General features: G+C 32.8%; 1 protein-coding gene across 2 annotated transcripts in view; it reads left to right on the forward strand.

Moving 5' to 3' along the window:
* TLK2 (tousled like kinase 2) overlaps nt 1-20,915 on the forward strand; it is a 149,662-nt gene that overhangs the window by 113,225 nt on the left and 15,522 nt on the right. For both annotated transcript variants that reach the window (XM_051994940.1, XM_051994942.1), the window contains 6 exons: nt 651-748; nt 1,866-1,947; nt 4,177-4,268; nt 8,289-8,378; nt 16,476-16,645; nt 17,740-17,878. In XM_051994940.1, the coding sequence (XP_051850900.1) occupies nt 651-748; nt 1,866-1,947; nt 4,177-4,268; nt 8,289-8,378; nt 16,476-16,645; nt 17,740-17,878 (671 nt within the window). The remainder of the gene's footprint in view (nt 1-650; nt 749-1,865; nt 1,948-4,176; nt 4,269-8,288; nt 8,379-16,475; nt 16,646-17,739; nt 17,879-20,915) is intronic.

Raw genomic sequence — 20,915 nt, forward strand, 5'->3', positions numbered from 1 at the left:
TAATCCAAAGTTGAATGGTTGTCAGGAAATCAGTGTTAATTTGATGTAAATTGTATCCATTGCCATTAGGCTTTCCTAAGGTAAAAATCAGGTATTTAGGGGAATCATATCAATTTTTAAAAATGTTACATTTTTTTCATACTTTCAGAAAGTAGCTGCAATGATATTCTTGAGCTAGAAAATCGATTTCATATCATTACTTGAATGTGACAGGTTATGTGTGCTCAATCTACTGATGACTTATGTATGTTTTTAGAAAATACTGTAGTTTATCTTTGGTATCTAGAATCTGGCTGTTCGTAGAGTCTTTAAAATAGTTTACTTATATTATCTGTTGTTGCTGGTAATTAAGGTAATTTCTAATTTAATATTTTGGTTCCTATTTTTTTGTCATTGGATCTTTGATAGAAGTCATATCAAATAAGATCCTCAGTCCAACTTCATTGGCTGAATTTTTGTCTTTAGTGTTTATTAAAATCATTTTTTACCTTGAGGTTTAGTCTGGCTCATTAAAAATTTCTTTGTCCTTCCATATTGTTTTATATAACAAGTGAAATAAATATCTGTGGTTGCTTTTTTTTTTTTTTTTAAGTGTGACAACTTATAATTCTTACAGTTCTAAGTTATCTTTCCTTTTAATTTCATTTCAGGAGGAAGCAGAGATCCAGGCAGAGTTGGAAAGGCTAGAGAGAGTTAGAAATCTACATATCAGGGAATTAAAACGGATACATAATGAAGATAATTCACAGTAAGCATATTTTTATACACACTGCCACTGAGTTGAATTGAATAAAATGGTATGATTGTTATTGGTTTTGACAGCTTAATTAAAAAACTGCTAGTGGATAAGAGTTGTAATAACTACATATTTTTTTAATGGGTGAGGAGAGTATCTTTGTTGATGAGCATACAAAGTTTACTTTATACATTTAAAGCCATTTAGAAAATAATTTGATCTTGAGCAGCTTTTCATACACAGCTTACTCTAGCAGAAAGAGCATTCAACAAGCAATTAAGAGTTCTGCATATATGACCAAGCTTTGCCTTTAACTTGATTCCCTGGTCTCTATTTTCCTTATCTATAGAATAAGGGTATTTAGCTAATATTATGGACTATATATGAAGGACCTCAGAGCCCATATAGTCCAATCTTATTTTATTATTTTGTGGATGAGGAAATTGCGTGCTAAATAGATTTATGAGTAGTTAAAGTATTGGATGTGGGAACTAGGTCCTTTGATTTAATTTAGTAGAATTAAATAGCTTCTACCTAAACTTTGTTTCTTTCTCTCTTTTTCTTTTTCCTGATTTTAAAGCATAAGTTTTGTGACAATTACTCTTTTATGTATCTCTGATTTACCAGTGAACCAAATAATTTTTAATTAAGGAAGGCATTTGAGGCAATCTAGTTTCCAAGTGTTTTAAGATAAAAAATAGTAAATGGAAGGGTTTGTTTGTTTTCTATTAGTAATACCTTAATTTTTTTTTTTTTTTAGAGAAAAAGACAGTTTTAATAGCATTTCATGTGAGAATAATTAATGTTTATATAGTATTTTAAGGTTTACAGAGTGCTTTATTTAAATTTTTTAAAGTGTTTCTTTGGTATCCTTTCGGGAAAGCTCATTTGGTCAATTCAGGGATTTTATTTAGGTTTTTGTTACTCCTTTGAATTATAATTTGTTAAATAATTGAGTTTTGTGCTAAATATTGAGGTACTTCAAAAGGAAGTTGTGAAAACTTGTTAATATTATCTACCCCTTTTATATACATACATATATATATATATATATATATTTGAGAATTTTGCAAAGCATGGAAACTGTAGTTCTTGCCCTTAAGAAGTAACAATCCTTTTGTTTTTATAGATTTAAAGATCATCCAACGCTAAATGACAGATACTTGTTGTTACATCTGTTGGGTAGAGGAGGTTTCAGTGAAGTTTACAAGGTAAGTGCCTTGTAAATGATAGCTAAGCTAAAATTAAATACATATCCTACCTACTTGGAGAATTTTTAAAATAGTGAAGTATGACAGTTAATACAAGTTTTTGTGCATAGACAGAAATTTCAAGAGTGCATTATAGGCAGCCAGCATCCAAAACCCAAGTTCTTTGTTTTAACCAAACTTTAATCTTTCTGAATCATATGGCTTACTAAAGTTCACATTTACCATAAATGTCCTGATGAGAAACAGTTCAATTGGGCATTCTCATCACAGGATCACTGTGCCCATATCATTACTAAATATTCAGTTTTGCCAGAGATTTATAAAGGGTCATTATTAGCCAAAGAATGTTCAGTTTCCTTAGCAATCAATGCATCAATTGATGTTTAATAATTGTGATAAAATAAGGCTTAACTCTAAAGCAGACTGACTGACATTGAAAGTAAGGAAATTTAAAAAAATCTTTAATTAGGTACTCCTTTCTAAGTAAGTCTTCAACAATAAATCTAGAGCTATAGATGGAAAGGCATTATTGTTTGATTTGACCAAATAATAGTGAGAACTAGTTCTTTGATTTTTTTCCTTAAGTTATTGAAGCCAAATTTTCAGTGCTTCACAAATGCTAACAACTATAGTTAATTTTTTTTATTATATGATAATATATATTCTTAATGCCCAGCTATACAGAAGGGCTTGCTTGGTGTAGAGTATGGCAAACACCCACCTATACTGAAGAACTCATTGAACCTTAAAGTAGTTAATTTCTTATATTTACATTACCAATGGCCAGAGCCAATAAATTAAGTCATATTTTATTTAGTTTTAAACTGATTTGCAAATGTGCATGAATATATTCATGTGAACAATTCATAAAGGCACTTAATGCTATTTTTTATAATAAATGATAACATATACAATAAAGAATAATACAGACATTTTATAAGTTAATGTGAATGTTTCAAAGTGGAAGGGTTTTTTTTTTTCCTTTTTAAATTACTTGTATTGGTTTATCAAAAATGTTTTTGTGTATGGGTACTACCTTCATTTTTTCCTTATATAACACTTAAAATAGATCAGCATAAGGTAATAAATATTTCATATTTGCAATTTTCATCTATTGAGACGTTGACAGTGGCCATTACATGGACAATTAAAAGATGGTACCAATGCTTTTATAAGCTGTTAAACTAAGTATTACAGAATATGGAAAGTGGCAGAAACTAAGGATTACTAGTATGTAATTACCTAATTTATAAGCAACACTTTTGAGAGTTTTGCAGGTTCCCTATTTAGAGAAAACCTATTATGTTAGATCTTAATTTGCAAAACAAACACTAATGTTGCTCATATTTCACAGTGATTATTATAGGATTTCCTACCTGGGGAGAGAGAACTTCCTTTGTGCAGGTGATTTCAGATTTCTAAAGTGTGATTTCCAGAATCACATTTGTTCAGATAGTGAGTGGTCACATGCACTTCTCACTTTATGATATAAAACGTTCTTGTTAATTCCAAACTCATAATAAGACCATTTGTTGCTGGAAGCATGCCTTTCCTTTCTTAGAATCCTAGAGAAGAGACATAATGCTAATAACTTCTAGACCATGTTTAAGTCAGCCTTCACATATAATTCAAGGGTTTTAAAGAGACTTAGTCTTTGTTTTATGATGTGTTTTCAAGGAATAGAGCTAAAGGATAGGGTTGTTCACTGTTCTCTATATCTTAATATAGGGATATCTCAATACTAAGTTAACTGACTTTAAAATTATTTCCCAAATAATCTTATCTCAGAGCACCATGTTAATAGAGGACATTAAATGTTGGATATGCTATTCTGGTTTTGGCTTAATCACAGTATTTTTCCATTTCCATAGCTTTATAAGAGTGATAGAGACATAATTATTTAAACACTTGACATGCCAGTCATTTGAGAATAATTATTTGGTTATGAGTTGTCCATTCCTGGTTTATGTTCTCTAGATCATCTGATGCCATTATGTTTGGATATTTCTGAATTATCAAATCATAAATATCAAGTAATTGGTGGTTCTTCTGAATTAAATGGGTATTATAGTGAGGTACTTTTTGCTGCCGGATTCATTTAAATATTTTGGATCTTCAATTATATTGAACTGAAAAACAAGAGCGTCAACTTAGTTGCCCATACCTGTAGCATTGGTTTGAATTTTTTTTTTTTGCCAGAGTATGATTTAAATTTCCTTCTCTTTGTAGGCATTTGACTTAACAGAACAGAGATACGTAGCTGTGAAAATTCACCAGTTAAATAAAAACTGGAGAGATGAAAAAAAGGAGAATTACCACAAGTAAGTGAATTTTATAGGGATAGATTTTTTTCCCCTAAGTCATTCTAGTCTGTCTGCAAGTGTTGCCTACTATGTGATAGGCATTTATGCTAAGCCCTGGGGAATATGAAGAAAGGATCCTTGCTCTCAAGGATCTCACATTCTAATAGAGGATATAGCACATGTTATGTGCTATAATTATGTACATTCAAGATATATTCAGAGATGATGGGAGGTACTATTCTCTACTGTTCAAAGACAAGCAAATGGAACCATAAGGAAGCAGAGATATAGAGAAGCTTTCTGATAGGAGCTCTGCCTTGAATTCCATGAAGGTAATGAGTTTAGAGGCATTGTTTACCTTAATTGTCCATGACCCTGTGATCTGTATATTGACACATAACACAGCAGATTGACTTCTTTATGTTGGTCACTTAGTAAAGGTTTGTATCCTGTTCATTTTTGTGTTCATCTTAAAATGGGGGTCCCAGAGAGTGAGGTTAGATTGATCTTTTCAAGTTAGCTGTTATGATTATAAATCTTGTGATTCTTTGTTTCCTTAGGGTCAAGCTCTGTCTATTTTCCTGTAAGATTGGAGACATTGTAAATGAGTGACTCATTTACTTTGGAAATCAGACAGATTTAATCTGTTGTTTGACTGCCTATCAGGTTTAACATTTGTTCTAATTTGGTGGAATATTAAAATAGATAAATGTTGATAGTAGGTGCTAAACACTTAACAGAAAGATCCCTTTGAAGTTTTTTATCCTATAAATAGTTGTGCTTTCCAGTATAAATAGAGCACTAGAGAAATAGCAGTGATATTTGAGGTGGTTTCTGAGATCTTTGGAGCTGTCAAAGGGTTTGTATCAGCATATTTACATTTCTGTACAGACTCCTTAAACAAGCCATAGTTTATTCATTGTTCATTATTATTTCATTATTCATTATTCATAATTATTTGGGAGCTATATCTTATTAGAGTCCAGCTACCACCACTATGGAAAATAATGTCTTAGGTATTATAGAATAGAGAAGTTCCTCCTCTGGTATAAGTAGGATTCCACCCTTCTTACATCCTATTTAAATGCATCCCAACCTCTAGCATGTTCTACGAAGGCAGGTATAGTCCAATTTTGATGTTACTATATTGAAAGTACATATAAATAAAATAAAATGCATTTTGCTAAACATGTATTTATCAGTGGATACTAAGGACAGATGAGACTTTGTATTCTTCTGACCCATTATGAATGAAGCCACATAACCATTCCAAGATTTCTCAATGCCTGAGGGTTATTAGAACCAATTGTCATTGACATCCATGCACTGAAAATATCTTTCTGATGTGTTTTTCTTTTGTATTTTATGAATGATGATCTGTATTATTTACTTAGTTTGGTCATTCTCAGTCAGCTGACTCTAAGGCCATTCTTGGTATAACCCTAAGAGCTAAAATCCTCAGAATTTAGTCAAAGAAAATCTCAACATTGAGCACTGTAGTATCTTGCACTACAGTGCAACTCAAGGCACATGGGGAAATAAATATAATTGTTCCCCTTAGCTCTTGGATTTATGGAGAGATGGAACAGCAAGCCACAAACTTTAAGCAGTTCTTCCATTCCTTTTGAGTAAATATTTTCATTTCCAGTTTGTAACTAAGACATGAAAAAGAAAACATACAAGCAGAGGTACCAACACGTTCTAACTCCTAATTAGACATAGTCAAAAAGTGACGATACATTGGAAAAACTAGAATCATTAGTAACTGTACATATACCCCAGTATGCTGATCCCCATTATAATACAGAGCTGGAAAAGGCTGAGTGATTCTTCTGAAATCTTATTTTCCTGTCTATCTTAGGAACATTATGCTTCATTAATCATACTAAATGGTACCCAAGTAATCCTCATGAATCTAATACCTTCCAGAATTTGTTTTTTAACCAAAAGCCTTATTAGCAAAATGTCATGCCATAAGCTGCCTTAAATTCTTTTTTTTTTTTTTTTAATAACTTTTTATTGATAGAACTCATGCCAGGGTAATTTTTTACATTATTCCTTGCACTCACTTCTGTTCCGATTTTTCCTCTCCCTCCCTCCACCCCCTCCCCCAGATGGCAAGCAATCCTTTACATGTTGAATAGATTACAGTATATCCTGAATACAATATATGTGTGCAGAACCGAACAGTTTTCTTGTTGCACAGGGAGAATTGAATTCAGAAGGTATAAATAATCCGGAAAGAAAAACAAAAATGCAAGCAGTTTATATTCATCTCCCAGTGTTCTTTCTTTGAGTGTAGCTGCTTCTGCCCATCTTTGATCAATTGAAACTGAATTAGCTCTCTTTCTCGAAGAGATCCACTTCCATCAGAATACATCCTCAAACAGTATCATTGTTGAGGTATATAATGATCTCCTGGTTCTGCTCATTTCACTTAGCATCAGTTCATGTAAGTCTCGCCAGTCCTCTCTGTATTCATCCTGCTGGTCATTCCTTACAGAACAATAATATTCCATAACGTTCATATACCACAATTTACTCAATCATTCTCCAATTGATGGGCATCCATTCATTTTCCAGCTTCTAGCCACTACAAACAGGGCTGCCACAAACATTTTAGCTGCCTTAAATTCTAAAAGAGATCCATATTGAACATTTTGCCATTATCTCTATAGAATGCTGAATTTTTAAATTAATTCCTAACCACAAAATAAAATGACTTTCTTAATAATTGTGTAAAGAGTTCATTATGATAGTTTGTCATAATGTGATAATAATGAATATGAAAAATATCCATATAACAAATGGAAAAGAAATGATTCACATGTAATGGAGAGGGAACATTTTTGGTTCCTTTTGTAAGGTATGACTTTCGAATTATTTTTCCTTACATCTCTAAAATTTCCTAATTTCTAAAATCATGCTTTCTTTTTCCCCGTGCTTTTTGTACCAGAGTAACAGATTTGATTTATAAGGCATCTGACTCGAGTGGATTAAGCATTGAGCACAGATAAAAAGCTTGAGATTGGTATAGGAAAGAGAGATTAAAATAAAAACGTTTGGGGAGGGTTAGTGGTTACCCTGAGAATGTTTTGTTGTTGTTTTTGCTTTTATTTTAGAGAATTATTATAGTAAATTTAGAATCAGGAATATAGAAAAAATTATACATAGTTTAATATGCAACTGTTACATTTTAAAAACAATTTTTAAAAACCACGTATAGTAGGGAAATTTATAAATAAAAGAGGAGTCATTGCTTCTCAATCAAAGGCCAAAATAAAAAAATCAATTGTTTTTGAAACTCTGAATAGATTTCCCCTTACAAGTAGGGAATAAAACAAAAATTAAAAACAAAAAGAATGTTGTCAGCTAGCTTATTGTTTATTTATCCTTGGGATCCAAGATTCAGAGATAATTGAGAATGGCAAAGTTCATAGATTTGACTGTCTGAGATTTGAAGTCTTAAGTCAAATGATGCAGAACATCTTCAAATGGTGCTTCTAAAAACATAATTTGAGATTGCTTCGAAACATAATCTCTTCCTTAGCAAAGTAGTATGGATTTTGTGTGACATAACCTCTGAATTCTTTGCTTTTTGTCTGTACCATATGAAATTGGCTTATGTTCAGAAATTTTCTTAACCAAATCAAGGACTAAACTTAAATGGGAAATGCCTTTTTTTTTTTTTAACAGACTTCAATTTTCAGTTCTTGAGGCTGACAAAATAAGACATCATAAACTTTTCAAAATGCTGATAGTGACATTTCATAAAATAAGCCTTATTTAGACAAAATTACATATGGTAAACATCACATTAAAGTCTCTTTGAGGAAGAGTTTCCCTTCTCCATGTCTGTACAGCAGGAGCCAGATAAATGAAGTAAGAGGAGTAAAGAGCAGGTACAAACAAGGATTAAATGAGTGATTTGGTTTTAGTTTTGGTTGATTGATTAACAATCAAAAAAATTGATGTTTAGAAAATAGTCCTGAAATACAAGTAAAGAAAAATAACTTGTTAATTCTCTTTCATTTGTAGGCATGCATGTAGGGAATACCGAATTCACAAAGAGTTGGATCATCCTCGGATAGTTAAGCTGTATGACTACTTTTCTCTTGATACTGACTCGTGAGTACTATCTCAGATATTTAGATAGTCCCCATAATTTTCTAGAGCTATGCCATAAGCATTTCTAGAATTGAGGTCCTGGGAAGCCTTTTTTTTTTTTTTTTTTTTTTTTTAAATAGCTTTTTATTTACAAGATATATGCATGGATCATTTTTCAGCATTGACCCTTGCAAACCCTTTGGTTCCAACTTTTCCCCTCCTTCCCCCCACCCCCTCCCCCAGATAGCAGGTTGACTAATACATGTTAAATATGTTAAAGTATAAGTTAAACACAATATATGTATATATATCCGTTATTTTGCTGCACAAGAAAAATTGAACTTAGAAATAAGGTAAAAATAACCTGAGAAGGAAATCAAAAATGCAAGCAGACAAAAACAGGAGTGGAAATGCTATGTTGTGCTTCACATTCATTACCCATAATCCTTTTGCTGGTGTAGCTGGTTCTCTTCTTTATTGAACAAATGGAACTGATTTGGTTCATCTCATTGCTGAAGAGGGCCATGTCCATTAGAACTGATCATCACAAAGTATTTTTGTTGAAGTGTATAATCTGGTCCTGCTCATTTCACTCAGCATCAGTTCATGTAGGTCTCTCCAGGCCTTTCTGAAATCATCCTGCTAGTCATAACATTCATATACCACAACTTATTCAGCCATTTTCCAATTGATGGGAATCCATTCAATTTCCAGCTTCTAGCCACTACAAAAGGGGCTTCCACAAACATTTTCCACATACAGGTCCCTTTCCCTTTTTTAAGATCTCTTTGGGATATAAGCCCAGTAGTAATACTGCTGGATCAAAGAGTTTGTACAGTTTGGTAACTTTTTGAGCATAGTTCCAAATTGCTCTCCAGAATGGTTGGATGCATTCACAATTCCACTAACAATGTATCAGTGTTTGGGAAGACTTTTATAGCCTAGTAACCCTCAAAACTGACCCTGTTAGTATATGGGGAAGTGATTCCATACTAATTAACTGCATGCTTTTAGGCTAAATAATTGATGCCCTTGAATATATGTTAGCTTAATTCTAAAAATCCTGAAAAAACTCACATTTTTTCCGAAGCCAATGAGCTTGACTTGAATTTCTGGAGAAATTCTGGAATAGGTCATTAAACAGATGATTAGTAAATATCTGGAAAGGGAAGTGGTGATTGTAAAGAGCCCAGTATTGGCTTCAAGAATAGGTCATTTCGACTAAACTTATTTTCTTTCTTTGACAGGCAGGATTATTAAGCAAGTAGATGCGAAGAATACTAGGTATATAGTTTACCCAGGTTTTAGCAAAATTTTTGATAAAATATTATATTCTGTTTTTGTAGACAAGATGGCAAGAGATTCATATTATGATAACACAAATTAAATGGATTCAGAATTGGTTGGATGGCTAGAGTCAGTCATGCATGGGTTAGTGTTGATTTATTTAGCTCTCCAGAGAAATTCTTGAGGGTTCTCTGCCTGGGCCTATGAACTTTTAACATTTTTATTAGTGATTGAATAAAGATATAGCTGGAATGCTTATCACATTTGCAGACAACAAAAAGCCGAGAGGCATAGTAACCCACTGGATTACAATTGGTTTCCAAAAAGAAACCAATAAGACACAGTCTAATATTTGGGTACCAAAAAATTCATCTCATCAGTATGAGATAGAGTTGTGGAGTACTGAACATTTGGTCTGAAAAATTTCAAAAGGATTTTAGTAGATTGCAAGCTCAGTATTAATCAACAGTATGATATGGCAGCCCAAAAAGCTAGTGTATTCTTATACTACATTTAAGAAAAGCATAGCTTCCATGAATAGGAAGGAAGGTCTCGTTTTACCCTGCCTTTGTTAGACTTTATTTGGAGAATTGTTTTCAGGTCTGGGCTGCATGGCCCAAACATTTGATAATCTGGGGGATGTCTAGTTGAATGGTAAAAGGCCTCGAGTATATATCATATGAGCAGGAGTTGAAGGAATTGTGAATGGTTAGCCCAGAGAAGAGAAGCCTGGAGGAGGATATAGGGGAGAGAGGAGGAAGGAAAAAGGAACACAGGATAACTACCCTTATGTATTCAAAGGTCTCTAGTGTATGGAATAGTAATAAGATTTGTTCTGTTTGGTTCCAGAGAACAGAAGCAGTATCAATAGGTTAAAATTCCAGAGAAGCAGATTTTGGCTCCATATAAGGGAAACTGTCTTTACAGTTGAAACTACGCAAAAACAGAGCAGGTTACCCCAATATATAATAGGTTACCCCTCTTTAGAGGCTTTTAAACTGAAATTAGATTTGGGCATATTGCAATGGATATTCCTTTTTTTGCATTGGGTTGGATTAGATGGCCATTGAGATCCCTTCCAACTCTGAACTTATGTATTTCTTGGATAACATCAAAGTGATCTTTAAACTTTTGAGAAACCCCACTTTTCTTGAAATCTGCTTCAGCTCACGTATGTTGCAAAAGTTATAGAATCACAGAGATTTAGACTTGGAAGAACCATAAGAGATAACATTATTTCTGTATTTTAAGCCATCATCTTTTTTTAAAAAAATTTTTATTTTATTGTAACTATACATCTTTTTTTTTTAACTAATAACAATTTTCAACATTCATTTTGTAAGATTTTGAGTTCCAGTTTTTTTTCCTTCTCCCCTCACCTCCCTCTCCCTAAAATAGCAAGCAATCTGATATACATATACTATCAATTTTTAACATTTCCCTATGAGTTATATGTTGGAAAAGAAAAATCATAACAAGGAAAAAACCATGAAAAGCGGACAGGGAAGGAAAGGTAAAATAGTATGTTTTGATCTATATTCAGTCTCCAGAGTTCTTTCTCTGGATGCAGGTAGCATTTTCCATACCAAGTCTATTGGAATTGTCACTTTTGCCAAGTAGAGCTGAATATTGTAGTTGGTCATCATATAGTCTTCTTGTTACTATGTACAATGTTTTTCTGGTTCTATTCATTCCTTTCTTTCCTGTCTTTTTTTTTTCTTTCTTTCTTTTTTCTTGTTCTTTTTCTTTTTGTGAAGCAGTTGTGGTTAAATAACTTGACTAGGGTCATTCAACTAGTAAATGTTAAGTACCTGAGGTTGGGTTTGAACTCAGGTCCCCCTAACTTCACTGTCAGTGTTCTATCCATTGTGCCATCTAGCTGCCCTGGTTTTATTCACTTCACTCATTTCTTGTAAGTCTTTCTAGACTTTTCTGAAATCAGTCTGCTCATCATTTCTTATAAAACAGTGATATTCCATTGCATTCATATGCCATAATTTATTTAGCCATTCCTCAGCTGATGAACATCCACTCAATTTCCAATTCCTTGCCACTATAAAAAGAGCCACTACAAACACTTTTGCACATGTGGATCTTCTTTCCTTTTTTATGCTCTCTTCGAGAAGGCCTCCATCTTCTTAGCCAGATGTTTACTTCATAAATGAGTTTTTCTTTCCTGCTTTTATAGCAGTCAGTGGTCTTCGGTTTTTGCTCATGATTTCACAATCTCTGGCAATATTTATTTGATTTCTATCTATCCTTCATGAGTTGCCCAGAGTGGATAGTAGTAATTATTCATTTCAATGGAATTTAAAGGGTTTTCTGTTTTGTCTTAGTCACTTGCCCCAAGAAGACTATAGAACTTTCTGTTGTTTTCATATCAACAAATGCATTTCCTCAGTATCCCTTAAATAGGAAATCACCAACCACTATCATTCTTTCTTCCTCTGATGCTTACTGTATTATCTCTTGTTATATGGCTTTGTTAGACTATTACATAATTCTTTAACATCATCCTCAGAGCATTCATCTTCCTCCTTTTTAGGAATAATTTCAAATATATTTTTGTAGTTCTAAATATACAGCTCTCCCTTTCTTTCTCTAAATTTCAAGTCAGATTTTCTCCTCTCTGATATATTTTTTTCTCCCTAATTTAATTCACTTTCTCTTTCCTTTTGTTTCCTCATTGCCATTAACATTCTGGAATGTGCAGAAATGTTTAGAGTCCCTTCACCTCTTCCAAGAAGAGTTTTAGAACAAAGAGATAGCATTCAGTTGACTATGGTAGAGATAGAAACATTTAATGCCCAGTGCAAACTGGGCATCTTGATTGAGATTTTTCTTATTGGCTAGTTGTTGATATTTTTATATTATTTGTGACTTTTATATCTCACTCTAAACACCTGGCTCAATCCTTGAAGGCCATTTTTCATTTCTTAGTAGTATGACAGTCTAAGTCATATCCCTTTTTAAAATGTCAACATCTCCAAAGCCATAACACCCCAACTCCCTAATTTCCTCACAACGCTCTCCTCTGTTTTACCAATTTGCCCTACCTACTAATTTGTTTTACCCTCTGGTTTGTTCCATTTGTTTTTTTCTTTTTATTTGTCTTGGTAGCTACTTCCTTCTTTTCCTTTGCTTTCAGTCCTTCTTGAGGCTTTGTCTTTAGATCATTACTCCTTGATCCTCCTATTTTCTTCATCCTTATGTCACCAAAGCCAGGGGTTAAATCTGGACTTTGGGATTGTCCATTTTAATTTTCTCAGTTTTTTAAAGTATTCTCCTTCTCAGATGTGATTATCTTCCTAAGTTCAAAAACCTTCAAATCATCTATGTAATTTCTCTTCATTCATTTCAAGTCTCTTTTTTCTGGGTCTTTTCCATAGAAACTTAAAAGTAGCTCTTCCAGGGAGTCTTCAGGACAATCTTGTGCCTGTAACAAACAAAACAGGATTCTCCTGTGCCCTGTGGCCTACAATCCAGAAGTACAGTTTGGATATCCTATCGTGTCTCCAAGAAGGTTTGAGACTAGGCATGCCTTGACCCTGTTAGAAGTAGTCTTTTCCCAACATTAAATCAGTTATAAGGAAAAACCAGATTAGGAAGATATCACTTTGGGGAACCTGGATTTTCTCCCTATTCTTCCTGTAGTATATCTATGGCATGCTGACTTTTTCAGAAAATTATTCAAAGTAAAGCTTATAATGTTAAGTTCTCACACATTAAAATGTGAGTTCAAAAAAAATTCAAGGGCCAAATGTAAATTTTAGATTATCTATCATTTGGAAGTATTTAAATATTTGTTCCTTTTAATGTAAGAAATCAAATTGATTCTGTTTAACTATAGTCTTTTCCCTCTTGGACTGTGATCTTGAAAATTTTTTCCTAGAATAACAAATATTTTAGAACACAAATTTTAAAAATAATCTGACACTTATAGAGATTTTAAAAGGATATTTTTCACAACTTAAGTCACAGTTATGCTGAAATTTAAGAGTATCTTATATTTTGTTGAATGATTATGTCAGTTACTGTTTTTGAAAATCTGAATGCCTAGCTCCCATAAATGTGTACTTTTATAACTTTGAATAAAAAAAATTGGGGTTATCTGTCCACAAGCTCTATCTTATTCCCAACTCCACACTTCAAATCTCCTCTGAGGAAAAGGGTGCACATCTTTCTTAATGCCAGTTGTTGTACTTGCATCCTTTATTTTCTCTCCCATATCTACCTCTTCAGTTATCTCCTTTCTCCCTAATTGTCAAATTCTCCTTCCCAGATATTTTTAAACATGCTCCACATTTACCAATCCTTTAAAAACAACAGCAATAAAAATCTTCCCTTGACCTATATTTTTTCTTCATTTTACAGGCCAAACTCCTAGAAACAGCTATCTATGTTCCTTCCACTCTCACTTCCCACTTTTTACTTCTTTGTAGTCTTCTTTTCTATCTCTCCTATACAACTGAACTGCCTTCTTCAACAATACTAGTGTTTTCTTTATTAAGTTCAATTGCCTTTTCTCTTTCCTCATTTTTGGTGACGTCTATATTTGACAGTGTTAGCTACTTTTTCCTTCTAAATATTCTTTCCATTTTTTGATTTTTGATGACACTGTTCTGCCATTATGAATTTTTTCCCTTTTATCTATCAAATCAGGGTAAGTCTCCTTTGCAGGTTCTTTATCTATATCCTATTCCATAAGTGGATTTACTTCAGAGCTTTGTCTTGGGCCCTGTTATATCTTAGTGGATCTTATCAGCTGCTGTGCTTTCATTTCTGTTATATTTCTATCATTTCTATTCAGATGACTCCCAAATCTACATATCCAGTTTTCTCTGCTTATCATTTCTACCTGAATATTTTATAGACATCTCAAACTTAATATGTACCAAACTCGAATCATTATTTCCCTCTAAACCTCTTTCTCCTGGTTTTTTTTATTTATTTATTTCTGTCAAACCAACCACCATTTCTCCATCTGTTTATGAATGCCAGACTAGCAACACAGTTGTCATTCTCAACTCTTCACTCTACCTCATTCTCTGAATTTTCAGTTGTTAGGTCCTCAACATCTCTCAGATCCACCATTCCCTTCCCATATTTATATAACTAGCCTAATACAGGCCTTCACTGCCTAAACTATTACAATTTTCTCTCTTTTCCCTTTCCCCATTTCCATATGCTCTAACGCTATCTTCTCTTCTTAAAAATTCATCTTTCACATAACAACCAAATTGATATTCCACAAGAGTAGGTCTGTTTTATACCACTACATAAGAAGCTTCAGTTGGTTATCCATTCATTGCCACTATGTAAAAATTAAAAAAAAAAATGCCACTGTTTGCATTTAACATCCTTCACGTACTGACTTCATGTTATTTTTCTACATCATTTCTACACAATTCCACATTATTTCCACTCATACTAGCTGCATTTGTACTGGCTTGTCCACTAGTCGTGAAATGTTCCTCTTCCCTTATATCTGCTCCTTTCAAAGTTCAGCTCAGCTACAATGTTCTCCAAGAAGGCTTTCTTGATTCTGCCTTTTATCAGTGATCACTTCCATTTACTTTCCCTGTGTGGCTCATTTCTATACTCCTATATTTACTTTTCTCTATTGTATAAATTCCCTTAAGGACAGGAATTATTTCACTTTTGTACTTCATATCCTTGTTGCCTGATCCAGCATACTGTAAGTGCTTAATAAGTATTTGATAGATAGACCATGCCATAAAGAAGAAAATAGTAATAATTTAAATAAATACTTTGTAATTTATATACATTATCTCATTTGATTTGTGTAACAACTGAGATACTTTCAAGTATTTACATAATGAATCTTAAGGTGTAATCTTGCACAAGCCATGTCCCATTAGATTTTTAAAAATAGCTCCTAGCAATGCGAATCCATTTTAGGTTGGTTTATTGTAGACACCTACATATATTCCAGGAATTGTCTGACATAGTAACGCAATGTATAAATTGTGAAATGAAAAATTCTCAAGCCTTGATTATACTTATATTAGCAGTATCAATAAAACATATTTTTTGGCGTATTGTCCTGAAATTTTCTTATCCTACTTTGTGGTTGGTTGTTTTAGACATTTCATAGGTTATTAAGACTAACAGCAATTTAAAGTTCATGTAAGCCTTCATCTCCTCTTCACCCTCTCATTTTTCAAATAAGGAAACTGAGGCTGAGGTAACTTAATTCAGTCACATAGTTCTGTTTTTAGCTGAACTGGTACTACAACTCGGTTACCCGATTCTTAATCCAGTGCTTCTTCCACTTGAACAAATTCACTCTTTCATTGTTATTAGAAATAAAATTATGTTTTTCTAACTAGTAAAAGATAACCATGTACTTTCATATTTATGCTCTGAAATTTTTTGTATCTGTGAAAGAAACTTCCAAATAATGTCTTGTTCATAGGTATTAAAAGTTCTTGGGTTCAAGGAATATAAAGTTCTTGAGTCGAAGGAGTATAAATATTCGTAGATTCTCTGTTCAGAAATAGGCTTAGGCAAAATTTGTAGCAGAAAAGTCCTCAGAGCACAGAGTCCAGTATCTTTGACTGTGGTCATGCTTGACTGGAGGATTCTATATGTTGATCTTCCTGTAAATGAATAGATGGCTTATGGTCTGTGAGCAAAGAGAGCAGGGAAAAGGAGGAAAGAAATGCAAAGAGCTGAGAAGCTGTTTTTCTGAATTGTAGAGCAGTCTTATTAGAAGATCTTACCTTATTACTAATAATTTAATGCTTGTTGAGTTGGATTGAAATGTTAAATATTTGTAAATGTTTTCTTTTATTTTTTTACCTTTAGGTTTTGTACAGTATTAGAGTACTGTGAGGGAAATGATCTGGACTTCTACCTTAAACAGCACAAGTTAATGTCAGAAAAGGAGGCCCGATCCATTATTATGCAGATTGTGAATGCTTTAAAGTACTTAAATGAAATCAAACCTCCCATCATTCACTATGATCTCAAACCAGGTAGGTTTCACTGCTAGATAGCAGAACTGTTGGATTTTCTTATTATTTTTGGGATGATAATAAATAACTTCTATTTTATAAACATAATTTGTCAAGAGCCAAAGAATTCTGGTAATATGTGGTTGGAGGGTAGAACTTGGGAGAGAGGTCCTTCTGTGCCATGCTTAAATATAAGTGATAATAAGTGATCTTAGATCTTCTAAAATTAAACACTTGTTTTTAGGGCCAGGGAAGTTGGATATAGAGGTATAATATGGGAACTTTGGCTGACTTCCAACTTTTCTTCTTCCTTTTATTCTCTAGAAGCATTTTCTACCCTTTTTTAGATCTTCTTTGGGAAGGTCCAAATAATAGTGCTTTTTCTGAGCATTCTTTGTTTGATTCAGCTTAGAGCAGAATAATTTTGTTAATCATTACAAAAGGGCATAGACATGAAATAGAATACATGCAGTTTAGATGTATTTTCCTTTATCCTGTGGTGTACCTTCCCCCCCCTCCCCCCCATTTGTATTTCCTTTAGAAGTCTTCATTTCACTCCATACATATTATTTTAACTACTTGATTTCATAGGGCACTTTCCATTCATCTCCTTTGCTGAACCCTTTTCCTAATATCTGCATCCTAGATCATATACTTCAATGTTAGAACCTAATCTAAAAAATAGAAAATAGGATTGAAATTAAGTTCTTTTTCCTTTGGTTATCCTAATTTTTTTCCCCTCAGACTTCTCATTGGAGCTCTAGGTGTCACTGTTGTACTAGTTTTGATTTCATTGTATATTTTTTACTTGAGCTCTTCTTTCAAACACTCCTTTTAGTTTAAAGAGATTTGTTGAAAGTCAATATTAAAAAATAATACCTTCTGACCAAATTTAATATTGTACGTTGCTTTGATAGAGAAATAATAAATCTACATAGTTTGTTACCTGGAAAATAAAAATCTGCCACCAAGCATTTAAGTCCCTTAATAGCTTTATTTAAAGGAGGTCACATTTTCATTTTTGTACAAATTTTGATATGATTCTCCTTTTGCTTGTTTGAATTTCTCTTTTACTCTTTGTTCCTTCTTATTCATAATATTTTTGTTCTTTTTAGGTAATATTCTCTTAGTAAATGGTACAGCATGTGGAGAGATAAAAATCACAGATTTTGGTCTTTCTAAGATTATGGATGATGATAGCTACAATTCAGTTGATGGTATGGAGCTAACATCACAGGGTGCTGGTACTTACTGGTAAGTATCATAATTTTGTTGAAGTAGACTTTAAAATAGGTGGGATCATTAATTTGTTTAACTAAAGCATTTGTCAATATTTGGTTTCAGTAAGTGATAGAAAAAAAGAAAACACCCAGTCAAACAAATCTCCCCTGTCCTTGTGGTTTTACTATCTATTGAAATGCAACTTGATTTTTTTTTTCTGCTATAAATTTGCCTTATTTTTTCCCTACTTTGGCAACTATTTTGTTGAAATATGTTTTCTATAATATCGAGTCAGATAATTTGCTTATGACATCATTTTTGGGCCAGCCTTATAAATAGAAGAATACTATTGCTTATATGATGTAACTTGAAAGGCCCAAATTATCTCCTTTACCCAATTGTCACAGTGCTTAAAACTGTACCATTAGAGAGTCATTCCTTTGGAGTAAATGTTACAGAGAGAGTAAACATCCATTCTTTCCTCAGAGTATTTAATTTAAAATCTAATAAAATTCCTGACTCTGAATCTAAGAAATAAAGAAGTGCATTTTGGATTCTGCTTAGGGAAATAGAGACTGTTAAGAGTTATATGTCTCTGCCTTTTCTCAGGGTGCAAGGCACACTACATTCTGGGTGTAATCTATTTTTTTTTCCTTTTTAAAATTCTCATTGTTACTTCAGTTATTCCCCTTACCTCACACTCATCTTACCTTATAATAAATACAGCAAAGTTAAATAAACATAATACTTTTGTTATGTCTGAAAATATATAGCTCATTTTATATCTGTAGTTTACTACCTTTCTGCCAAGATACAAGAGACATGAGGCAACTAGGTAGATAAAGTACTGGACCCGGAATCAGGAAGACTTCAAATCTGGTCTCAGACACTTATTAGCTGTGTGATGAATATTTTGGTCACAACATAAATTGTTTTCCTGTATTTGTTATATTCTCTTTTATATAGATTCTCTATATCAACTCATATAAATCTTGCCTTATTTCTTTGAATTAAAATGTAGTGTTCAGTTTAGCTTTCTGGAGGTCTTGGGACCAGCCTTCATTTCAGCAGAGTAATCACCATGAGAATAGCCAGGGATAAAGTCCAAAAGTCTTTATTGTCTCCTTCACAGTCTGTCTCCTTGCCTTAGGCCCGGGCTGAGTCTTTGGTCTTTTAGTGGAGAAGTGATAAAAGCAGGAGAGCCACCATGAGGCTGGTCAAGTGCAGGAGAGCCACCACGACAGTTTCTATCTTGAAGTCTCTCTGGCTGAGTTTGTTCCTAGTTTATATGCTCTATTACAATTACATCATTACAATACACTGAGTTTAAACCAATCATTATATCACTAGGGAACCATTATTTCTTGTAAGATTAAATCAATCATACTGAACTAGAGAACTCACATGCTAAACTAGATAACCATTGTCTTACCAATTCCACTGAGTTTAACACCTTGTTTAAATCAATTATACTGAGCCTTAAAGTATATTTCTCTAAAGTTCCTATCCTTATGTGTACTTATTTTGTTTTTAATTTATACTTTAATATATTTAACATGTATTGGTCATCCTGCCATCTAGGGGAGGGGGTGGGAGGAAGGAGGGGAAAAATTGGAACAAAAGGTTGGCAGTTGTCAATGCTATAAAATTACCCATGCATATAACTTGTAAATAAAAAGCTATTAAAAATTTAAAAAAAAAAAAAGTTCCTGTCCTTTATACCAAAACAAACCCAAACCAGAAAAGAGGATAAATGTGAACAGTTAAGAATTATTTTTTAAAAATGTATATTGCATTTAATTTTATGGTAACAAAAGTGTCTTGTGTCTGTCCTTTTCTGAACTATTCCTCTCTTGTATTTTTGTAAAGTTTCTTTGGTATACTTTTCCTTTTTTCTGTCTTTTATCACTATCACCGCCAATTATTTCCCAAGACTTCAAATAGAACTGGTTTCTTTGAACAAATTAATATAGCTAAGTAAAACAAACCAGTACATGAGACAATACCTGAAAATCTTTGTCTCCCTCTGCATTGTTTAATCACTTCTCTGCTAAGAAATGGGAAGCGTGCTTCATCAGTTTTCTGAAGTCATTCAATCAGTAAGCATCCGGAATCTATTAGCCAGGAACTGTGCTAGGCCCTGAGACACAAAAGTGCAACAAATAAAACATTCTTTACTTACCAGGAACTGATAAACTAAAGGGAAAAAGAACAAATGTATAAATACATATTGTATAAAGTGAGTAATTACAAAATAATTGAAAATAAGATAGTTTGTGAAAGGAGGGCAATAACTTAAAATTATGGAGGCTTTAGGAAAGAGTTTTATATAAAAGATAGAACTTGAACTGAGTCTTCAAGGAAGTGTGGGACTTTATTTAAAGGCAGAGATAAAAAGGAAGAACAATCCAGAGATGCATTATGAATGAAGAACAAGAGAGAATTCCATTTTGGTAGGATTAAGAGTGAGATTGTAAAGTGCTTTAAAAACTAGATATAGGAATTTATATTTTTTTACTAGAAGAAAATGGGTAGTCATAGGAGATGATTGAGTATAGAAGTGATATGGTAATTTGATTTTCCTCCTTGAAAAAAAATCAAATTGGCTAATGTTATTACTGGGTTTTTTAAAAAATAAAACTAGTAATTTTATGAATTCAACTTTTAAAAAATTAAATACGATTTTTTAAAAAAGAATTTTCTTTTATCCTTTCTTTTTTTAATTGCATGCCCAGTTTATTAATATCCTTTTTGGTAGAGTTTTTGGTTCCTTTGGTTCTGCTTGCATCAAGTCATGTAAACTTTACCAGTTTTCTCTGAAACTATTTTGTCATTTATTTCTTTTGGTCCAAAAATATTACTTTATACTCATATAGCATTATTCATTTAGTTATTTCCCAGTAGATCAGTATCCCCTTAGTTTCTAGTTTTTTGCTGAAACAAAATAGGCGCTATAAATTTCTTTGTACAGGCCATTTTCCCCTTTGATCTCTTTCATCACTATTTTAAGTTTGAATCCTTTTTGCAGTTCCCATTATTGATTAAAGTTTTTGTTGTGTTGTGGTCAGTA

The sequence above is a fragment of the Antechinus flavipes genome, chromosome 4 (genome assembly GCF_016432865.1).
Source record: "Antechinus flavipes isolate AdamAnt ecotype Samford, QLD, Australia chromosome 4, AdamAnt_v2, whole genome shotgun sequence".
In the NCBI taxonomy this organism is placed as follows: domain Eukaryota; kingdom Metazoa; phylum Chordata; class Mammalia; order Dasyuromorphia; family Dasyuridae; genus Antechinus; species Antechinus flavipes.